General features: G+C 35.7%; 1 protein-coding gene across 8 annotated transcripts in view; it reads left to right on the plus strand.

The window, feature by feature from the left end:
• Positions 1-19,525, plus strand: part of rg (A kinase anchor protein rugose) — a 373,937-nt gene that overhangs the window by 304,570 nt on the left and 49,842 nt on the right. For all 8 annotated transcript variants that reach the window (XM_075298736.1, XM_075298738.1, XM_075298737.1 and 5 more), the window contains 4 exons: positions 2,551-5,007; positions 12,070-12,473; positions 16,820-17,134; positions 18,125-18,232. In XM_075298736.1, the coding sequence (XP_075154851.1) occupies positions 2,551-5,007; positions 12,070-12,473; positions 16,820-17,134; positions 18,125-18,232 (3,284 nt within the window). The remainder of the gene's footprint in view (positions 1-2,550; positions 5,008-12,069; positions 12,474-16,819; positions 17,135-18,124; positions 18,233-19,525) is intronic.

The following is a 19,525-nucleotide window of genomic DNA, read 5'->3' on the forward strand; positions in this document are numbered from 1 at the left end:
CGATATTGGCTTTGATACTTGTTTATATATATTAAGAGTTCATTATCTGTGGAGAGGACTGAATTTTTTCCGATCAACCAACTTAGCTTGCGGTATTTAATATTTAGTTCTTCACACTTTTTATCAATATGAATTTTCCAATTTAATTTTGAATCCAGTGTAACAGGTTGGCTGATAAGTCCCCGGTCTGACACATAGATGGCGTCGCTAGTATTAAATGCATATATATTATAGTACCAACCTTCAAATGTTTCGTATCAAAATTTGACGTCTGTAAGTCAATTAGTTTGTGAGATAGAGCGTCTTTTGTGAAGCAACTTTTGTTATTGTGAAAAAAATGGAAAAAAGGAATTTCGTGTTTTGATAAAATACTGTTTTCTGAAGGGAAAAAATACGGTGGAAGCAAAAACTTGGCTTGATAATGAGTTTCCGGACTCTGCCGCAGGGAAATCAATAATAATTGATTGGTATGCAAAATTCAAGCGTGGTAAAGTGAGCACGGAGAACGGTGAACGCAGTGGACGCGCAAAAGAGGTGGTTACCGACAAAACATAAAAAATCCACAATGATTTCGAATGACCGTAAAATTAAGTTGATCGAGATAGCAGAGGCCTTAAAGATATCAAAGGAACGTTTTGGTCATATCATTCATCAATATTTGGATATGCGGAAGCTCTGTGCAAAATGGGTGCCGCGCGAGCTCACATTTGACCAAAAACAACAACGTGTTGATGATTCTGAGCGGTGTTTGCAGCTGTTAACTCGTAATACACCCAAGTTTTTCCGTCGATATGTGACAAAAGATGAAACATGGCTCCATCACTACACTCCTGAGTCCAATCGACAGTCGGCTGAGTGGTTAGCGACCGGTGAACCGTCTCCGAAGCGTGGAAAGACTCAAAAATACGCTGGCAAGGTAATGGGCTCTGTTTTTTGGTATGCGCATGGAATAATTTTTATCGATTATCTTGAGAAGGGAAAACCTATCAACAGTGACTATTATATGGCGTTATTGGAGCGTTTGAAGGTCGAAATCGCGGCAAAACCGCCCCATATCGAGAAGAAAAAAGTGTTGTTCCACCAAGACAAGTCATTGAGGACGATGGCAAAATTTCATGAATTGGGCTTCGAATTGCTTCCCCACCCACCGTATTCTCCAGATCTGGCCCCCAGCAACTTTTTCTTGTTCTCAGACCTCAAAAGGATGTTCGCAGGGAAAAAATTTGGCTGCAATGAAAAGGTGATCGCCGAAACTGAGGCCTATTTTGAGGCAAAACCGAAGGAGTACTACCAAAATGGTATCAAAAAATTGGAAGGTCGTTATAATCGTTGTATCGTTCTTGAAGGGAACTATGTTGAATAATAAAAAACGAATTTTGACAAAAAATGTGTTTTTCTTTGTTAGACCGGGGACTTATCAGCCAACCTGTTATATAAAGGGATCTTATAATGGGCTGAACGCTTTAATTGTGTTATTAACAAGGTTTACTTTAAGTATGTCGTCAACATTTCTCCTCATTCGTAGAATAACATCTATTGTATTCTCTTCAAATTGGAATAGTCCTAGTATTCTTTCTAATAATTTTACCAAGTCCCAAAACACCCGCGACGCTTTATCTAAAGTAAATAACACTCAAATCTAATGGCGATTTCGATTGGGTAAAAAGGTGCAACATTGTCGAAAATGATTGCAAAATATGAAGAAACCTGTCATAGATTTTGGATCCTGTATCCCTCATAATATTATGAATTAACAATAACTTTGGAATGAGAATGGGCGAAAATACAATCAGGGAAAAAGTAGTGTAACACCAAGGCAACATATTTTTTGCGAATCGAAAACGCCCTAAGACTTATTTCTTAATTTGTCTATCTGCCTCATTAGAACGGAATTCAATGTATTAACCTTTAACTGTCCATAGGTTAAGGTTAAAGTGGCAGCCCGATTAAGATTCAGGCTCACTTAGACTATTCAGTCCATTGTGATTTTAACTGTCCATGTGGTGGTAAATTTTACCACCTCACACACATGTTTACATGTATTATAAATATGACATGTGAAATAAAGTGCATGTAAATTTTTGAAAGTACATATAATATTTCGAAATTTTGTTTTATTTTCGTTAAATACAATGTGTTCAAATCAACAAAAGTAATAATATACAAACAACTATTATGGGGCGTGGGTTAAATTTACCCCACGTCCCAAAGTACGCAAAAAATTTCACCTCACCAGTTAAAGGTTAAATTAGCCATAAATATTTGTGTATCTTAGCCAACTGGACTTTCTGGGAAATAATAGGAATAGTAATGTTTGTAACACCAATATTTTCCATTACGATGTGTCAACTATTGGTAATGTTCAATAAGAGATGTGTGTTTTCATGCGATATTCGTCAAATAAGAAAAAATGTTTTTTACCATTTCTGTTTCTCCAAAAAAAAATTTCGATTATACTAAATAAAATATGCATTTAATTTTAATATATTACAACATTTTATTGTAGCACTTTTTTTATCATTTGTAATTTTCTTTTCATTCCATTTACAGTGATGCTCAAAGTCGTTGCCACTCTGATACGTCAATCCAAACAAACCGAATCGCTTATTGAAGTGAAAAAACTTTTCCTCTCTGACATGACACTGCTGTGTAATAGCAATCGGGAAAATCGACGAACTGTACTGCAAATGTCTGTATGGCAAGAGTGGCTAATTGCAATGGCTTATATTCATCCGAAAAATACTGAAGAACAAAAAATCTCCGATATGGTATATTCGTTATTCCGAATGTTATTACATCATGCCATCAAATATGAATATGGCGGCTGGAGAGTGTGGGTTGACACCTTGGCCATTGTTCATTCGAAAGTTTCCTATGAAGAATTTAAGTTACAATTTGCTCAAATGTATGAACATTATGAGAGACAAAGAACGGATCAAATAACCGATCCAGCATTAAGACAGGCAAGACCCATAAGTACCATAAGTGGTTGGGAGAGAGAAGAAATGCAGCAACAACATGGTGTAGGTGTAGTCCATAATGCTACATCAGTGGCTTCATTGGAAGATGTACCACCGGTCGAAGAGGAAGTGGAAGAAATGGATATGGAGGAAGAATCCACACATCAAGATGAGGAAGTGGAACATAACATTGAGGAGACGAAATGTGCATGTGCCAATGAGGATACTCACTCATGTGAGAAACCCCTTGATCAAGGTCAAGTTTTAGGTGACAAGGTTGAAATGGAAGTGGAATCAAAGGATGAAACAGCAGCCATTAAATCAAGTATCTCCAATATCAGTGATGTCTACAATGAGCATATAAAATCGGAAGTTTTGGTTGTCAGCTCAGTCCAATGTAATGGCAATGCTTCATCCACAAATACCAGTGTAAATACCACACCCGCCAAAACGATTGTAGCCCCAACAGATGCCCAACCTGGGCCTGTAGCGGGAGGTCCAGAAGCCTTAAAGAAAACTCTAAATATCGATGACTTGGAGGAACTAGAATTGGAAAATGCCAAAGCTGCTACAGCAGCAGTTGAAGATGTAGAGGCCCATGTAGAGCAAGTACTGCAATCTTCAGAAAAGGTTCTGCAGGAATGTAAATTGGTGGCCGATGAATTGCAGGAAGCTTCATCCGTTATCAAGGATGAAGAAATTGAATTGGCCGTTAATGAGGTGGTCCAAGGAGTTTTGAATAACGAAAAGAAACAAATCAAAGAGCCGTCCTTAGAAACCACAGATACTAAAGCAACGGAAGATAACGCAATCCAAGACCAGCCTACTGAAGTCGATGACCAAGTATCAATGCTCAATACGAAAAATTTACTCAACAATAATGTTACGACGGAAACCGAAACGCTGCGAAATGTAGACGATACTACATCCTCCGCACCAGAAATCAATGCCAATGACAATGTCTCAACCGAAACAACACAAAATGACAACACTATCATCCCCCCAACCAAAATCGATGAGGAAACTAAAAAGACTGAACAAACACAAGAAACTAAAAGCGAAAATCTTTTAAATAATAACCAAATGCCAAGTGAAATACCAAAAGACATTCAAGTTGACTCAGCCCAGGTCACAAAGTCGGAAGTAGTAGTTGGTGAAGTGGAAAAGCCAGTGGCTAAACCCAATGAATTGGTAGAATTGGAAGTTAGTTCTTCTTTACCCACCACAATTACTGGTGAGACCTCTGAGGAAATATCCTCACTCAGTCCAGATACGACGATATCAAGTCCATCTATGATGGATGAGGCTTCCTTGCTTAATCTCCATGATGATACAGTGACGGAAGATGCAAATATGGAGACTGTAGTAAAGGATATTGTTGATGATCTTATTGATCGTGTGATAGAAGAAAAGGCAGCCGAAGAAACCAATAACAATAATGTTAATAAAGACCAAGAGACAAAAGAAATTGCCCCCTCAGATATTGAGCCTGAAGAGTTCCTTAATGAAACGGCCAAAGAAATTATAGAGGATGTCCTTCTAACAGCAGTAGAACAAGCTGTCTCTCCGCAAGAGGAAGTAGAAGTAACAAGTCAACAGAAGGCAGAAGAAGTTCCTTCCGTTGAAACAGAAACCCCAATGGCAATCGAAGAAGATCAGAATGTTGCCGCTATTGTTCAAACAGTTGTTGATGATTTGGTAGATCAAACAGTTGATTCCATTGTTGACACAACCATTGAGGAACATTCTGTAATAGAAGATATCAATGCCCAAGTAGAAGATCTTAAAATTATTGATCATGCTGAAGAAGAAACCCAAACATCAGTTGAAGATCTTCAACAACAATCTCAAGTGCCGCAATCTATCGAATGTGTGGAAGATGATGAATATGTCGAAACAGCTGGTATTAATCAACACGAACAGCAAACACAAACGTTACAGTCTGAAGAGGTGGTGGATATTGATGAGTCGCAACAGTCCCAGGAAGATCATCATCAACACCAACAACAACAAAGTGCAAGCACACAGGTGGAGAATCAACATTTTGGTAAGTTTTGATAAAGTATCCTATAAAGATAGTCGTTTTTGTATATGTATCTAAAAGATAGTCCATAAAGATAGTCGTTTTTGTATCTGTATCTAATTGTGATAATTGTAAGGTTTCCAAGTATCTGCAGTATTGCGAGAGCATCAAAACTTAGGTTTCTCTAGAAAGAAAGATTTTAGAAAAGTTCCTAAGAACGGCTGAAATTGCTTTGAATCTTAATACACTTCTTGGTTATTGAAAAAGCTGTTATTTTTGATTGTTATTAACAATTAGATACCTCAAAGTTGCTTAAAATGTTGCGATGTCATTGAATAGAATAGGTCACTGCATAGAATCCCATTGGTAACTTGAAACATTTGTGACCCAGTTGTTTTCGTCAACTACATGTCAGCAGTGCATATTGGGTTCCATCCTCGCCCAAAAACTAAACACTTTTTCAACATCCTCTGCCATTATGTCAGAGTTTCTTAGAATCGACTGAACTATTACAACGATCCATGAACATTTCCCCAACACTAAACACTTAACCAACTTGCCCTTTGTATCTTTCAAGGTCTGAGAAAAACACGACGATAAGTTATTGCCTAAAAAAATAGATATTGTCGATATATAAGAAATCATTTGCGTCACTCGGAAGCATTGCGATTTGGTTGGTCCCTTGAACAAGAATTATTAATGAATCAGTGTACCTCCTGCATTCCTACAATACGCCTAAGATCCTTCAATTTCCAATAAATGCAAGACCAAAGTCTGCAGAATATTACGAAAACCATAATTTTCTGAGCCTTCCCTGGAAGAGTTGAGCTTCTAGACAACTGCTCAAGCTCAATAAACATATTCTTTTTTTCGAATCGTTGTGATTCTTAGCAGTAATTTTATACTGTGCTTCGAGAAACTTCTAAGATTCTTTGAGTAACATTTCCAGAATCTTTCTTAGAACAATAGAACCATTCAGGTCCCACCGAACAGCCCATGTTGTTAGCTGCTTAAATTTTTTTAACGTTTCTCATACTTAAGTTCCTCAACTCGCTGCTCCTCTTAACGTGGGTTGTTTTTTAAACTTCCGAAACTATTTGGAAAATAATCAGTATCTTCCTGGAAGTTTTAAAATTGGTGATATGCTTGAAACTGTCGAGAAACCCAGCAAAAACAAGTATATACGGCCGTAAGTTCGGCCAGGCCGAATCTTATGTACCCTCCACCATGGATTGCGTAGCAACTTCTACGAAAGACTGTCATCCATAATCGAATTAATTGGGTTGTGATATCTTAAAACTTCTTAACATCGTTTTCTAAATGACACGGATGAAATTTGCTCCTCCAAGTGGCTCCAAAACCAAATCTCGGTATCGGTTTATATGGGGGCTATATATGATTATGGACTGATATGGACCACTTTTGGCATGTTTGTTAAATATCATATACTACCACCACGGATGAATTTTGCTTTTCCGGGGGATACATATAATTATGGATTGATATAAACCAATTCCTGCATGGTTGTTGGATAACATATATTTGCATCACGTACCAAATTTCAATCGAATCGGATGAATTTTGCTCTTCCATATATTAACACCGCGTATCAAATTTCAACTGAATCACATGAATTTTGGTCTTCCATGAGGCACCGAAGGTCAAATCTGGTGATCGGTTTATATGGGGGCTATATATAATTATGCACCGATGTGGACCAATTTTTGCGTGGTCGTTAGAGACCATATTCTAACACCATGTACCAAATTTCAGCCAGATCGGATGAAATTTGCTTCGCTTAGAGGCTCCGCAAGCCAAATCGGGGGATCGGTTTATATGGGGCTATATAGAATTATTGACCGATGTGGACCAATTTTTGCATGCTTGTTAGAGATCATATACTAACATCATGTACCAAATTTCAGCCGGATCGGATGAAATTTGCTTCTCTTAGAGCAATCGGAAGCCAAATTTGGGGGTCCGTTTATGGACCGATATGGCCCATTTGCAATACCATCCGACCTACATCAATAACAACTACTTGTGCCTAGTTTCAAGTCGATAGCTTGTTTCCATCGGAAGGTAGCGTGATTTCAACAGACGGACGGACGGACGGACATACTCAGATCGACTCAGACTTTCACCACGACCCAAAATATATATACTTTATGGGGTCTTAGAGTAATATTTCGGAATGACAAAATATCGGTCCATAATTACATATAGCCCCCATATAAACCGATCCCCCGATTTGGCTTGCGGAGCCTGTAAGAGAAGCAAATTTCATCGGATCCGGCTGAAATTTGGTACATGATGTCAGTATATGGTCTCTAACAACCATGCACAAATTGATCCACATCGGTCCATAATTATGTAAAGCCCCCATATATACTGATCCCCCGATTTGGCTTGCGGAGCCTCTGCTTCATTGAAATTTGTTACGCAATCCATGGTGGAGGGTACATAAGATTCGGCCTGGCCGAACTTAGGACCGTATATACTTTTTTTATTTTAACCCGCAAAGGCAATCATTTGTTTCGCCAATTGTAACCAATAAGTAAACTTCTTTTCGCTATTACTTCACTCTTCTCTTTAATAATAAAAAGTCCCATGTTAGGTTTCCCTATTTTCAGAAAGTTTCCCACAACTTTCTTCGTGGGTGCAGGTGATAACAACAAAGGATCTCATCCAATATAGGGCCAAATGTAATATTCACCTATTATGGCAAAGTTCTCCGATATATAGTTAGCAATATTCGGGCCTTACCCATCCATTGCACCACTACGACTTCCTGAGCCTTTAAAATTTTCTAGACTGTTTAGTTTTCCAAATTTAGAATTACATAGCTAATTACCTTCCCTTTAAGACTCAGTGTCTTTTATCCTTGATTAGTGATATCCAAATAAAAATGCTATTCTTCATTCCATAGCAATCCTGATTTCATGCCTCGTGAAAAAGTGATTGAACATTAAATCATGGAGTTAACTAGGAATTAAAAAGATACACACTTTCTTACGAAAATTACAATTTTACATCCTTCCACAAAGACATTTCGTTGAAATAGGAACTTTTGTTTTTATGGGAATAGGCCTTTTTCCTTACATACTTGAGTAACGCTAGTGCTCAAGATGCAACCATATAGAATCACTGCCTTGCTTAAAATCTTCTCAATTGAATGTTATTGTCTCAGTAAGCAGTACAAAAAAGCAAATAAGAAAATAAAGCAAATACCATTGGGTAATTTTCCAAAACGAAAAAAAAAACAAAAAGATATCTCTAACGTCGCCAGTTAAAATCATACAATGAGCCTGAAATGAAAGATAAACATTGTACTACAGTTACGATTTCATCTTGCTACGAAAACCTTCTACAGATGAATGCCTTTGCTCCTCCGGATGTTTGCAATAAAAATTTGTCTCCGTTAATGTTCAAATATGTACATTGAAGATTGTGTAGCAAGGATATGGCGAAGCATTGTAATGCAATTACATTGACAGTAAATGAGATTCTGACAGCTCTGAGTTATGTGAGACTACAAAGTGTATAAAGTCTTAATTATTGCTCTGGCTGTATATGTTGATATAACCCAGAGGGGCTTGTTTGCTTTGGAATGGTGAAAATTATGGTAAGGGGGAAATAACATACGAAAAAATTTAACAAAGATTTGGTGGAATTGCAGAAAAAAATTGTTTGCCTGTATTTATAACAGTCCCTGTCTTAACAGGTTGGCTGATAAGTCCCCGGTCTAACAAAGAAAAATACATTTTTTTTGTCAAAATTCGTTTTTATTATTCATCATAGTTCCCTTCAAGAGCGATACAACGATTATAACGACCTTCCAATTTTTTGATACCATGTTGGTAGTACTCCTTCGGTTTTGCCTGAAAATAGTTCTCAGTTTCGGTTATCACCTCTTCATTGCAGCCAAATTTTTTCCCTGCGAGCATCCTTTTGAGGTCTCAGAACAGGAAACAGTCGTTGGGGGCCAGATCTGGAGAATACGGTGGGTGGGGAAGCAATTCGAAGCCCAAATTTTTACCATTGTTCTCAATGACTTGTGGCACGGTGCGTTGTCTCGGTGGAACAACACTTTTTTCTTCTTCATATGGAACCGTTTTGCCGCGATTTCGACCTTCAAACGCTCCAATAACGCCATATAATAGTAACTGTTGATGGTTTTTCCCTTCTCAAGATAATCGATAAAAATTATTCCATGCGCATCCCAAAAAACAGAGGCCATTACTTTGCCAGCGTCTTTCCACGCTTCGGAGACGGTTCACCGGTCGCTGTCCACTCAGCCGACTGTCGATTGGACTCAGGAGTGTAGTGATGGAGCCATGTTTCATCCATTGTCACACATCGACGGAAAAACTCGGGTGTATTACGAGTTAACAGCTGCAAACGCCGCTCAGAATCATCAACACGTTGTTGTTTTTGGTCAAATGTGAGCTCGCGCGGCACCCATTTTGCACAGAGCTTCCGCATATCCAAATATTGATGAATGATATGACCAACACGTTCCTTTGATATCTTTAAGGCCTCTGCTTTCTAGATCAATTTCATTTTACGGTCATTCAAAATCATTTTGTGGATTTTTTGATGTTTTCGTCGGTAACCATCTCTTTCGGGCGTCCACTGCGTTCACCGTCCTCCGTGCTCATTTCACCACGCTTTAATTTTGCATACCAATCAATTATTGTTGATTTCCCTGGGCCAGAGTCCGGAAACTCATTATCAAGCCAAGTTTTTGCTTCCACCGTATTTTCCCCCTTCAGAAAACAGTATTTTATCACAACACGAAATTCCTTTTTTTCCATTTTTTTTTCACAATAACACAAAAGACGCTCTATCTCACAAACTAATTGACTTACAGACGTCAAATTTAGACACGAATCATTTGAAGGTTGGTACTATATAAAAATAATATGCATTTAATACTAGCGACGCCACCTATGTGTCAAATCGGGGACTTATCAGCCAACCTGTTAGTTATGCCGTTTGATGATATGTGGTGCATCACCAGGGTTGGCCTGTCACAAACTGTGACTTTTGCGACATACATTTGCGACGGTATAATACGTATGTCGCAAAAGTCGTAAACCTACTGTATAAAACCTAATTTTGAATAGAAGAAATCCTGAACATTTTTTAATTTAGTTTGACAGCATTCGCTGTTAGTTTCTGCAGAAATTTGTGAAAGTTTTCCCACGGTCAAGCATATTTTCTTAGGTGGTATCGAAATTCCCGTTGGTGAGTGTGCAAAATACCTTGGGGTTATATTGGACAGGAGACTGAACTTAAAGCTAAGAAAAGTTGAGAAAATCCACGGTACTCTTGCAAAATGCAATAGGGAAAATGTGGGGACTAAAACCGAAAATTGTGGACATTCCTAAGAATTGAAACTTCTTCGCACATACCATCGTCTTGGATATCATCGAATTCGCTGCCTAGCTGACGCAACTAAAGTATTTTGAGTTTGCGGCTTTTGTTACTTTTTCTACATTTACGACGCGTATGTGACGTTTACGACGTTTACAACTTTGCGACAGTCGCAAACCTAAAAAAGTTTGATACAGACCATCTCTGTGCATCACATCGAAGAAGCAATTTACCCTAGAAATCTTCAAATTAAATTAGGCCGCACCTTTTTTAGCCCATAAACCAATTGCAGCCCTTTTAGTGCCGAGTAAAGATGTCGTTGGATTATCTGGGGATTGGATTATCTCTTGGGCTTTAACGCTTGCAAATTGTTTAATAAGGTAACTTCAGTAGAGACCCCTGATTTGGGTCCTGAATTCGGTAACTCTGCGATCAGCATCCGATTTCGTCGTAACAAACACCCATTACGACAACACTCATATTTAACAATATTCGAATTTCAAAACGATTCCCTAAATTGATGCGATTCGTGTTTGCTGCTTCTGAACTGAATATGGACACATATTTCTGACAATATCGATCCTTCTTCTTTTTTGCATAAAAAATTAGGTAAATTTTTATTTCTTGTATATTTGGCAGAAATTGTGATTCGAAAGCAATTCGGAAATAAATTAAATTAATTTTCCCAAAAACACAATGGTGCTTGGTAACCGAAAATATTCGTTGGCAGTAACTCAATATTTCAAAGCTGAAAGTATGGCTGGAGGTAATGGCGTTAGAAGTTTTCAGCTCAATACTTACCAAGGTTTTGCTGGGATACATCAAAATTGTAATAACCTAACCACATAGTGGTGTAGTGGTGTATAAACATTTCATCTAATCAAATTACTCGATATATATTTTTTCTTTCTCTCACTTCTTCAAGGCTAAATTCTTTGTCTTTCCCTTCCACTCTGGTAATGGGATCTTCGTTCAGAAAATTAAAGCAAGCATTGCCTATATTTAACAATGAATTGTTTGAGAACCACTACATTTCGTAGTTGCTTTCATTTGTCTGAGGTTTTAGAGCATGCCACAATATGTACGCTTCGATTCAAATGACATGAGAATGGTGTGTGGAGGGAAGGAGGGAGGTAGGGAAATCATTGGTTCTACACTTACATTCTATGTCATGCTGTATGAACAATGAAAACAAGCTAAATGACTAGGGTATATCAAGTGGTGGTTCCACTTAAAATCGAGATTCTTGCTCATTAAATCCAAAGTTACGATTACGGTTGTGTAGATTTCTATTCTCAAACAGTGAGTGTGTATATGGGCATTTATATGGAACTGAATAAATAGTAGAAGCTGTTTTTTTGTTTTTATATTATCTTCTTCACCCAAACATATGAATACCCCCTTTTATTAGATTTCTGAAGAATGAAATGTTAGAGCTTTCGTTTTTTTTGCGGTTTAGTCTACAACCAAAAAAATTTTCATTGACTAGCTTCTATGGCATTAGTATTTACTTAGAATTTAACAGAAGATTTACGACATGCTAACTCTAGAGAATGGTGGTAAATCATAAACTAAGAAATTACTTGCAAGAGGTAATTTCTAACCAAAAAAAAAAAAAAAATAGAAAATGAAATAAATATTTATTTATGTGAATCTATGGTAAACCCAAAACAAACATCTAAAAATCCTCTCCAATTCCCACTTTAGATAATGACAAAATGCCAGCAACACATCCTCAACAACAACAACAGCAGCAGCCGCAACAACAACAGACACAACAGCAACAACAACAACCTTCACATCAACGTTCAAAATCCGGTTCTACACGACCCATGTTTAGTCCCGGTCCAACACGGCCACCCTTCCGCATACCCGAATTCAAATGGTCCTACATACATCAACGTTTGCTCTCGGATGTTCTCTTTTCATTGGAAACGGATATCCAAGTATGGCGTTCACATTCAACCAAAAGTGTTTTGGATTTCGTCAATTCCAGTGAAAATGCAATCTTTGTTGTGAATACAGTGCATTTGATTTCACAACTGGCGGATAATTTGATAATTGCCTGCGGTGGTCTCTTGCCATTGTTGGCTTCGGCCACATCGCCAAATGTAAGTATCGTAGATAGACATTAATTTCAATTGTATTCGTTGTCCAGACCAATATTATGCTAAGTATAGTCGATGATGTATGAATGTGTGTGTGTGTGAGAGAGATGGAGAGGGACAATTGTGTCAATGAGTCTTTGTATGCACTATGTATACAGATTGTGTGCTAGTGGAAACGGAAAATGGTAACATTTGTTCAATACATTCCTGCATAAGGACATTCAGATGCGAATTTTGATTTAACGACGATTTAATGAATGCGTTTTAATTGAATTTTGCTTTAATTAAATATTAAAATTTGAACATCCCATTAAAGAAAATATTAAATTGTTTCATTAACTGCAATTTGAAACTTTAATAATAATAATATTAATTTTTTGTAAAATTGAAGAAAATTTATTAAAAATAATATTTTATTTGTATAAGCAAAAATCATATTTTGAAGAAAACAATTGGAGAAAAAATTTGTTTAAATATCTTTAAACAAATGCAGTTCAAGGCAGACATAATTTAAGAAAATTGTACTCATTTAACGCAATTTAAATAAACTGCATCCAATTTATGCGCTTTACAGACTATCAGTTATTCCGGACGGAATGTCGGTGTTTGTAAAGAATCTTACAGTGTGTCGCATCGATACGACTTGTAGGCGATGGCTAAATAATCGGTTGTGTTATCGATCCCATAAACATGCAGCAGTATCGATTATGCCTTCCGACTTAACTTATAATGTGCACAATTTATGGGATATGTTCGACACGAGCACTGTCGTCCGGAATAACTGATAGTCTGTAAAGCGCATTAAAAAAAATTAAATTTGATAAAATTGTACACTCAAAAAAAGTTTACTTGGATCCAAAGTTTTTGATCTTCTCTTAAGGATTTTGGTATTGATTCCGAGCCAAAGACCAATAAAATTAAAATTAGGTACAAATCTCATTTATTAAATTTGCATTCTCTTTTCGCGGTTTATTCATAAAGGTACTCACGTGCAAAAAAAATTGCCAGTTTAAACATCCAAATTATAACGGATACTTCAAATAAAAAATGTTTTCTTAATTACCAAAAAAATGTTAAACCAAAGACGCTAAATCCTCAAAATAAGTCTTAGCCTATATTTGAAGCGGTTTTATCTTAAATCTAAAGTTTCAATATTTCAGTGAATTTAAGGACAATTTCTTTAAATCAAAAATGTGTTTCTTTACTTAAAGGAAGTTCAAAGACATGCGACTTTAACGGAGGGACGCAAATTTACAAAATTTGTGTCCTAAATTTAATGAAAAAAAAAAACTTTCGAGACAAAGATTATAAACTTTATTTTAATTAAAATTTAATTATTTAAAAAAAATTGTCCTTAATATTTTGTAAATTTCGCATCCTAAAATTTAGGTTGCTTAATCTTTAATATCACGTAAATATTGTTTTCAGTGTATACATCGTTTGGATGGAACATCGTATACATCGCTTGTAAAAAATTTTGGTTTATTTAAAAAATGTTTACTAAACTATTTTACTAATTGCAACATCATACCTGAATAATAGTAATAATTTTGGTCAAATTGAAGAATTTAATTATTTTTTTTATTTTTTTTTATTAATTTTTATTAAATATAATAAATTTTTTCTTTTGTATATCTTTAGAGCTATAAGCAAGGCCGATATAATTTAAAAAAATACTCATTTAACGCCATTTAAGTAAATTGTGTTAAAATTTAGAAAAATTACATTTTTTTAAATTTAATAAAATTGGCAACATCATTTGTATAAAACTATTATTTCTTATTTTTAATTCATATCACTATAGTAATCAAAAAATAATTATAATAAAAAAATTCTCACATTTGGCAAAATTTTATTTAAATCAACTGATTTTCATGAATTAAGCTATAGTAAATCGGCCATAAAAAATGTCGTTGACTTTTTTTTTGTATACGAAAAAATCATATTGTGAAGGAAACAATTGGAGCAAATCATGGTTCAAATGTCTTTAGCGCTATATGCAGACATAATTTAAGGAAATTTTACTCTTTTAACGCAATTTAAGTAAAATTCACCCATTTAAAAAAATTGTATTCCTTTTTTTTAAATTTGATAAAATTTTATATTCCATTTGTATAAAACTTTTATTATTCACTTTTAGTTCATGTCATTAAACTAAGCAAAAAATAATTCAAATAAAACAAGTAAGGAAAGTCTAAAGTCGGGCGGGGCCAACTATATTATACCCTGCGCCACTTTTTAAATCCACATTTTCGATACTATATCAAATGCGTTAAATATGTTGGGTGCTATATATAAAGGTTTTTGTCCCAAATACATTCATTTAAATCTGACTCCATCTGAACAAAATGTATAATCTATAGACTTAAAATTAAAGTCGGCTAATGCCCTGGGATGGTACGCTATGGTAGTAAAAAAATATGGGAAACATTTTTATCTGAACCAATTTTGAGGCAACTTCGCAAAAGTATTTATGATTTATCGGTCGATAGATATGTATTAGAAATATTGAGTCACTTTTACAAGTTTTCGACTTATCAGTGGGGAGCCACCGTGGTGCAATGGTTAGCATGTCCGCCTTGCATACACAAGGTCGTGGGTTCGATTGCTGCTACGACCGAACACCAAAAAGTTTTTCAGCGGTGGATTATCCCACCTCAGTAATGCTGGTGACATTTCTGAGGGTTTCAAAGCTTCTTTAAGTGGTTTCACTGGAATGTGGAACGCCGTTCGGACTCGGCTATAAAAAGGAGGTCCCTTGTCATTGAGCTTAACATGGAATCGGGCAGCACTCAGTGATAAGAGAGAAGTTCAACAATGTGGTACCACAATGGACTGAATAGTCTAAGTGAGCCTGATACATCGGGCTGCCACATAACCTAACCTAACCTAAACTAGCAGTGGCGATTTTATACCGAAAATGTGGGTATTTTGGTCATTTTTGGCCAAATCGGAAAAACATATGTATGGAAGCTAAATAGAAATCTGAACCGATTTCAACCATATTTGCCATGAATACTTAGTATTTTAATTCTACTCCCTGTGCAAAATTTCACGTAAATCGGACCATAACTTTGACCTTTGTGGCCATATGAAGGAAAAATCGGGCGAAAGATATATATCGGAGCTATATCAAAATCTGAACCGATTTCAATAAAATGTAGCATACTTGATTACACTACTAATTGTACTCTTAGTGCAAAATTTCAACCAAATTGGGCTAATACTTTGGCTTCTGGGGCCATATAAGTCTATATCGGGCGAAAGACATATATGAGAGCTATATCTCAATCTGAATCGATTTCAACCAAATTTGGCACACTTGACTATAGTACTTATTGTTTTCTTGGTGCAAAATGTCAAGCAAATTAGGTTAAAACTCTGGCCTCTGGGGCCATATAAGTCCATATCGGGCGAAAGATATATATGGGAGCTATATCTAAATCTGCACCGATTTCAATCAAATTTTGCACATTTGACTATACGACCAAGTGTTATGCTTTTGCAAAATTAAGGGTAAAACTTTGGCTTCTGGGTCCATATAAGTCCATATCGGGCGAAAGATATATATGAGAGCTATATCTAAATCTGAACCGATTTCTTCCAAAATCAATAGGTTTCTATTCTGACCCAAAAGAGGAACTTGTGGCTAATTTGAAGACGATTGGACTTAAACTGCGACCTAAACTTTAATCACAAAAATGTGTTCACAGACAGACGGACGGACGGACACGGCTAGATCGACTCAGAGACCCACTCTGAGCATTATTGCCAAAGACACAATGTGTCTATATCGTCTCCTTCTGGGTGTTGCAAACATATTCACTAACTTATAATACCCTCTTCTACAGTGTGGCGCAGGGTATAAAAATTCTAATATTTAACAACATTTTATTAAAATCAACTGATTTTCATGAACTAAAATAATGTTATATAGGTTATACAAAAAGTTCGTTGACTTTTTATTTATTTTAAAGTTGGTGTATTACTTCGAATTCTTGTTTCTGCAAAAAATTCAATTTAATTTGAAACATATTTTAATTTCATTTATTATTTCAATTTAAATGGAACAAATTGTATTTATAAAAAAAGTTTCAAACTAATAACCTCACTCTCTCTCTCTATCGTATATTACTAAAGTTTTCTACCATATAAAAGACAATTAATATTGTTTCACTCATGCTAGGTAACAACATAATTGAAGTAAAAGTAAACATCATTCTTCTCCTCTAGTTTCCATTAGAATCTAAACAACTTTTATTGCAATTACCTACACTTGAACTTTAATGCAATTCCATCACATTGTTTTTTAATTTTTGTCATTCTCTCTATTTTCATATTCTCTACAGTCTGAACTTGATGTACTAGAACCCACCCAAGGTATGCCACTCGAAGTGGCTGTATCATTTCTGCAGCGTCTTGTCAACATGGCTGATGTGTTAATTTTCGCTACATCATTAAATTTTGGCGAATTGGAAGCGGAGAAGAATATGTCCAGCGGTGGTATATTGCGACAATGTCTACGTCTTGTCTGTACGTGTGCTGTGCGAAATTGTTTGGAATGCAAGGAACGTACACGTTACAATGTTGGTGCAATGGCACGAGATGTGCCAGGAGCAGCTCATTTACAAGCACTGATACGTGGTGCTCAGGCTTCACCCAAGGTAATTTTGATATGAAAAATATGCATGTGTGTGTGTATAGTGTAGCCCTACAATACACTACCATTATTGTTGTTGTTATTATTATTCTGCATCCAATCTTTGTTTCCTTTTCCTTTTTTGACGTTTCCATATCAATGCCAAACAAGGGCAAGAAGCTATGAGTCCTTGTAGTCCTTGTAATAACTTTGTCAGTCTCATTTTGTGCAAAGCTGGTACGTTTGAAGAATGCACAACAAGAGGAGGGCTTTTATTTGCCGATTACGGGGCTTATGGTAGGGATGTCTTAGGGTAATGCTATCATATGGTGTGATATGATATGATAGAAATAAAGTGAAATAATTTAAAACGTCCCATACCACAAGACTTGGCTCTGTGCTAAATACAGGTATACAAGATCATTTAGAGATTTTGTAATTTTCTAAATATTATAGCTTGGCATCTCTACATAAACGAATGTCATTGACTAAAGAACCTCTCCTTTAATGGAGTGTTGTTAAAAGGCTTTATTGTTCCTTTTAGTTGATTTAAAAGGGAATTCTCTATTTCTTTTGACTAGCATATGATACTCAAACTGCACTCAGATGGCCCAGTAGGGCCTTGTTGTGTAGAGAATATTCAACCAATGTCTTCCAATGGATATTGACAGTAAAAAGAAATTGGTGCACAATTGCTATTGCCCTGCATCAAATGCTTTTGAAAAGTGCCAATGAAAGCACTTTAAGGAGCACAAAACCAATACTTCCCAAATAAGGATCATGTGTGTAATTGCACATCTTCATAAAAGAGACGTGGGTCATAAAATGCAGTTAGGCGAAGTACTGCTTAAAACAGTTATACTATGGAAACAGGTCCTATTGTTTACAGGACTGTACTTACAAGTCCCCTTTTGACCACTCCGAAAATAATTGTTATGGAAACTCTTTTGTCAATCTACTTTGCCTTTTGTCCTTCTTAAATTTTGTTTCTTTATCTCGTCCTTTTTATTTCTAGAATATTGTCGAGTCAATAACAGGTCAATTATCTCCGGTTAAGGATCCTGAGAAATTGCTACAAGACATGGATGTAAATCGTTTGAGAGCTGTTATCTATAGAGATGTGGTAAGTGATGATTTTTTTCTCGTTTTCCTTACGTTATAAAATAAATAAAATTGTTGTTAAGCTCATAAGAATAAAATAGGGAACATTTCTAAAGACTTTGTATTTGGCATGAAACTGAGATAGATATGCCAGAACAGAGCTATATTATTAAAAATATTGAACGTAATATGAAATATTAGGCATCTTAAATTTTAGAATACGCAAGTTACATCCAGTAGAAAAAGCGTCCCCAAAAAAGTAATGAAAATTTTCTTTTTGGCTCCGGAAGTGATGCAAAATTAACGCAGAAGCGATGAATTTAACATGGGCTTGTCATAGGATGGATGTCCACCATTTAAACTGACGTTGCACTGCATTTGCATCACTTATTAAGGTGTGATGCTAATTCAGTGATTTTGATGTGAATTAAGAAAATTTGTGACATTTTAACAATAAATAATTTTTAAAATTTTTGTTGCATTCTAACGCTTGTCTGGAACGTTTGACATCAAATATTTTCACAAAATTCGTAATTTTTCTAGAATGTATTTATCATTTTTTCGGCAAAATATAAATAATTTGTACGATTTTAGTAATTCTTAATCTGTTTTTAACCTATTTAAATCAAAAAAAAATTTTAATTTCCCATTAAAAATACGACAAAAGCGATTTATAAAAAATTAACTCAAATGCACTTGCTCTGTGCAGTTAAAATAAAGAACATCTTTGGGAGGACATTTTTGGAAGTGCTTTTAAAATTGTGCCTTTAGAAGAACTTCTAATTTTTTTGCTGGGAATCTCTGAAATTTGCGTCCTTCCGTTATAGTCGTATGTCGCAGAAGTAAGCCACATTTCCCATAACCTACACTGAAAGAAGAGTTTTGTTGTCTGAGGAACGCAATTTTAGACAAACGAAGGTTTCTTTTGACGCAAAAAAGTTCTCTTTAAAGACAAGTAAAAAAATTGAGGCCAATCGTTGCAAGGCTTATTATAAATTCGAGTTTATTTGCTCTTAAAGAAAATGTTTCCAACAAAGGGGAAATTTTCGTTCCGGAGGAAAGTATTTTTTGTTTGGGTATACATATTTGAGGATTTCGCAACTATATCTATATACATTATTGTATATTCCTACGAACTAAATTACAGAACTATTTATACGAAAATATATAGCTGGATATCTGGAAATCTGCTTGCATATGGCTCTTCCGATTCTTCAGAAAAGCCAATGAAGTTTCAAATCCTGTATTTACATATACTTCAAAGCAATCATACTTCCAATTCATAGACATGTACTGAGAAAAAAACTAATCCATA

This window comes from Haematobia irritans, chromosome 3 (assembly GCF_050003625.1).
Source record: "Haematobia irritans isolate KBUSLIRL chromosome 3, ASM5000362v1, whole genome shotgun sequence".
Classification (NCBI taxonomy): Eukaryota; Metazoa; Arthropoda; class Insecta; order Diptera; family Muscidae; genus Haematobia; species Haematobia irritans.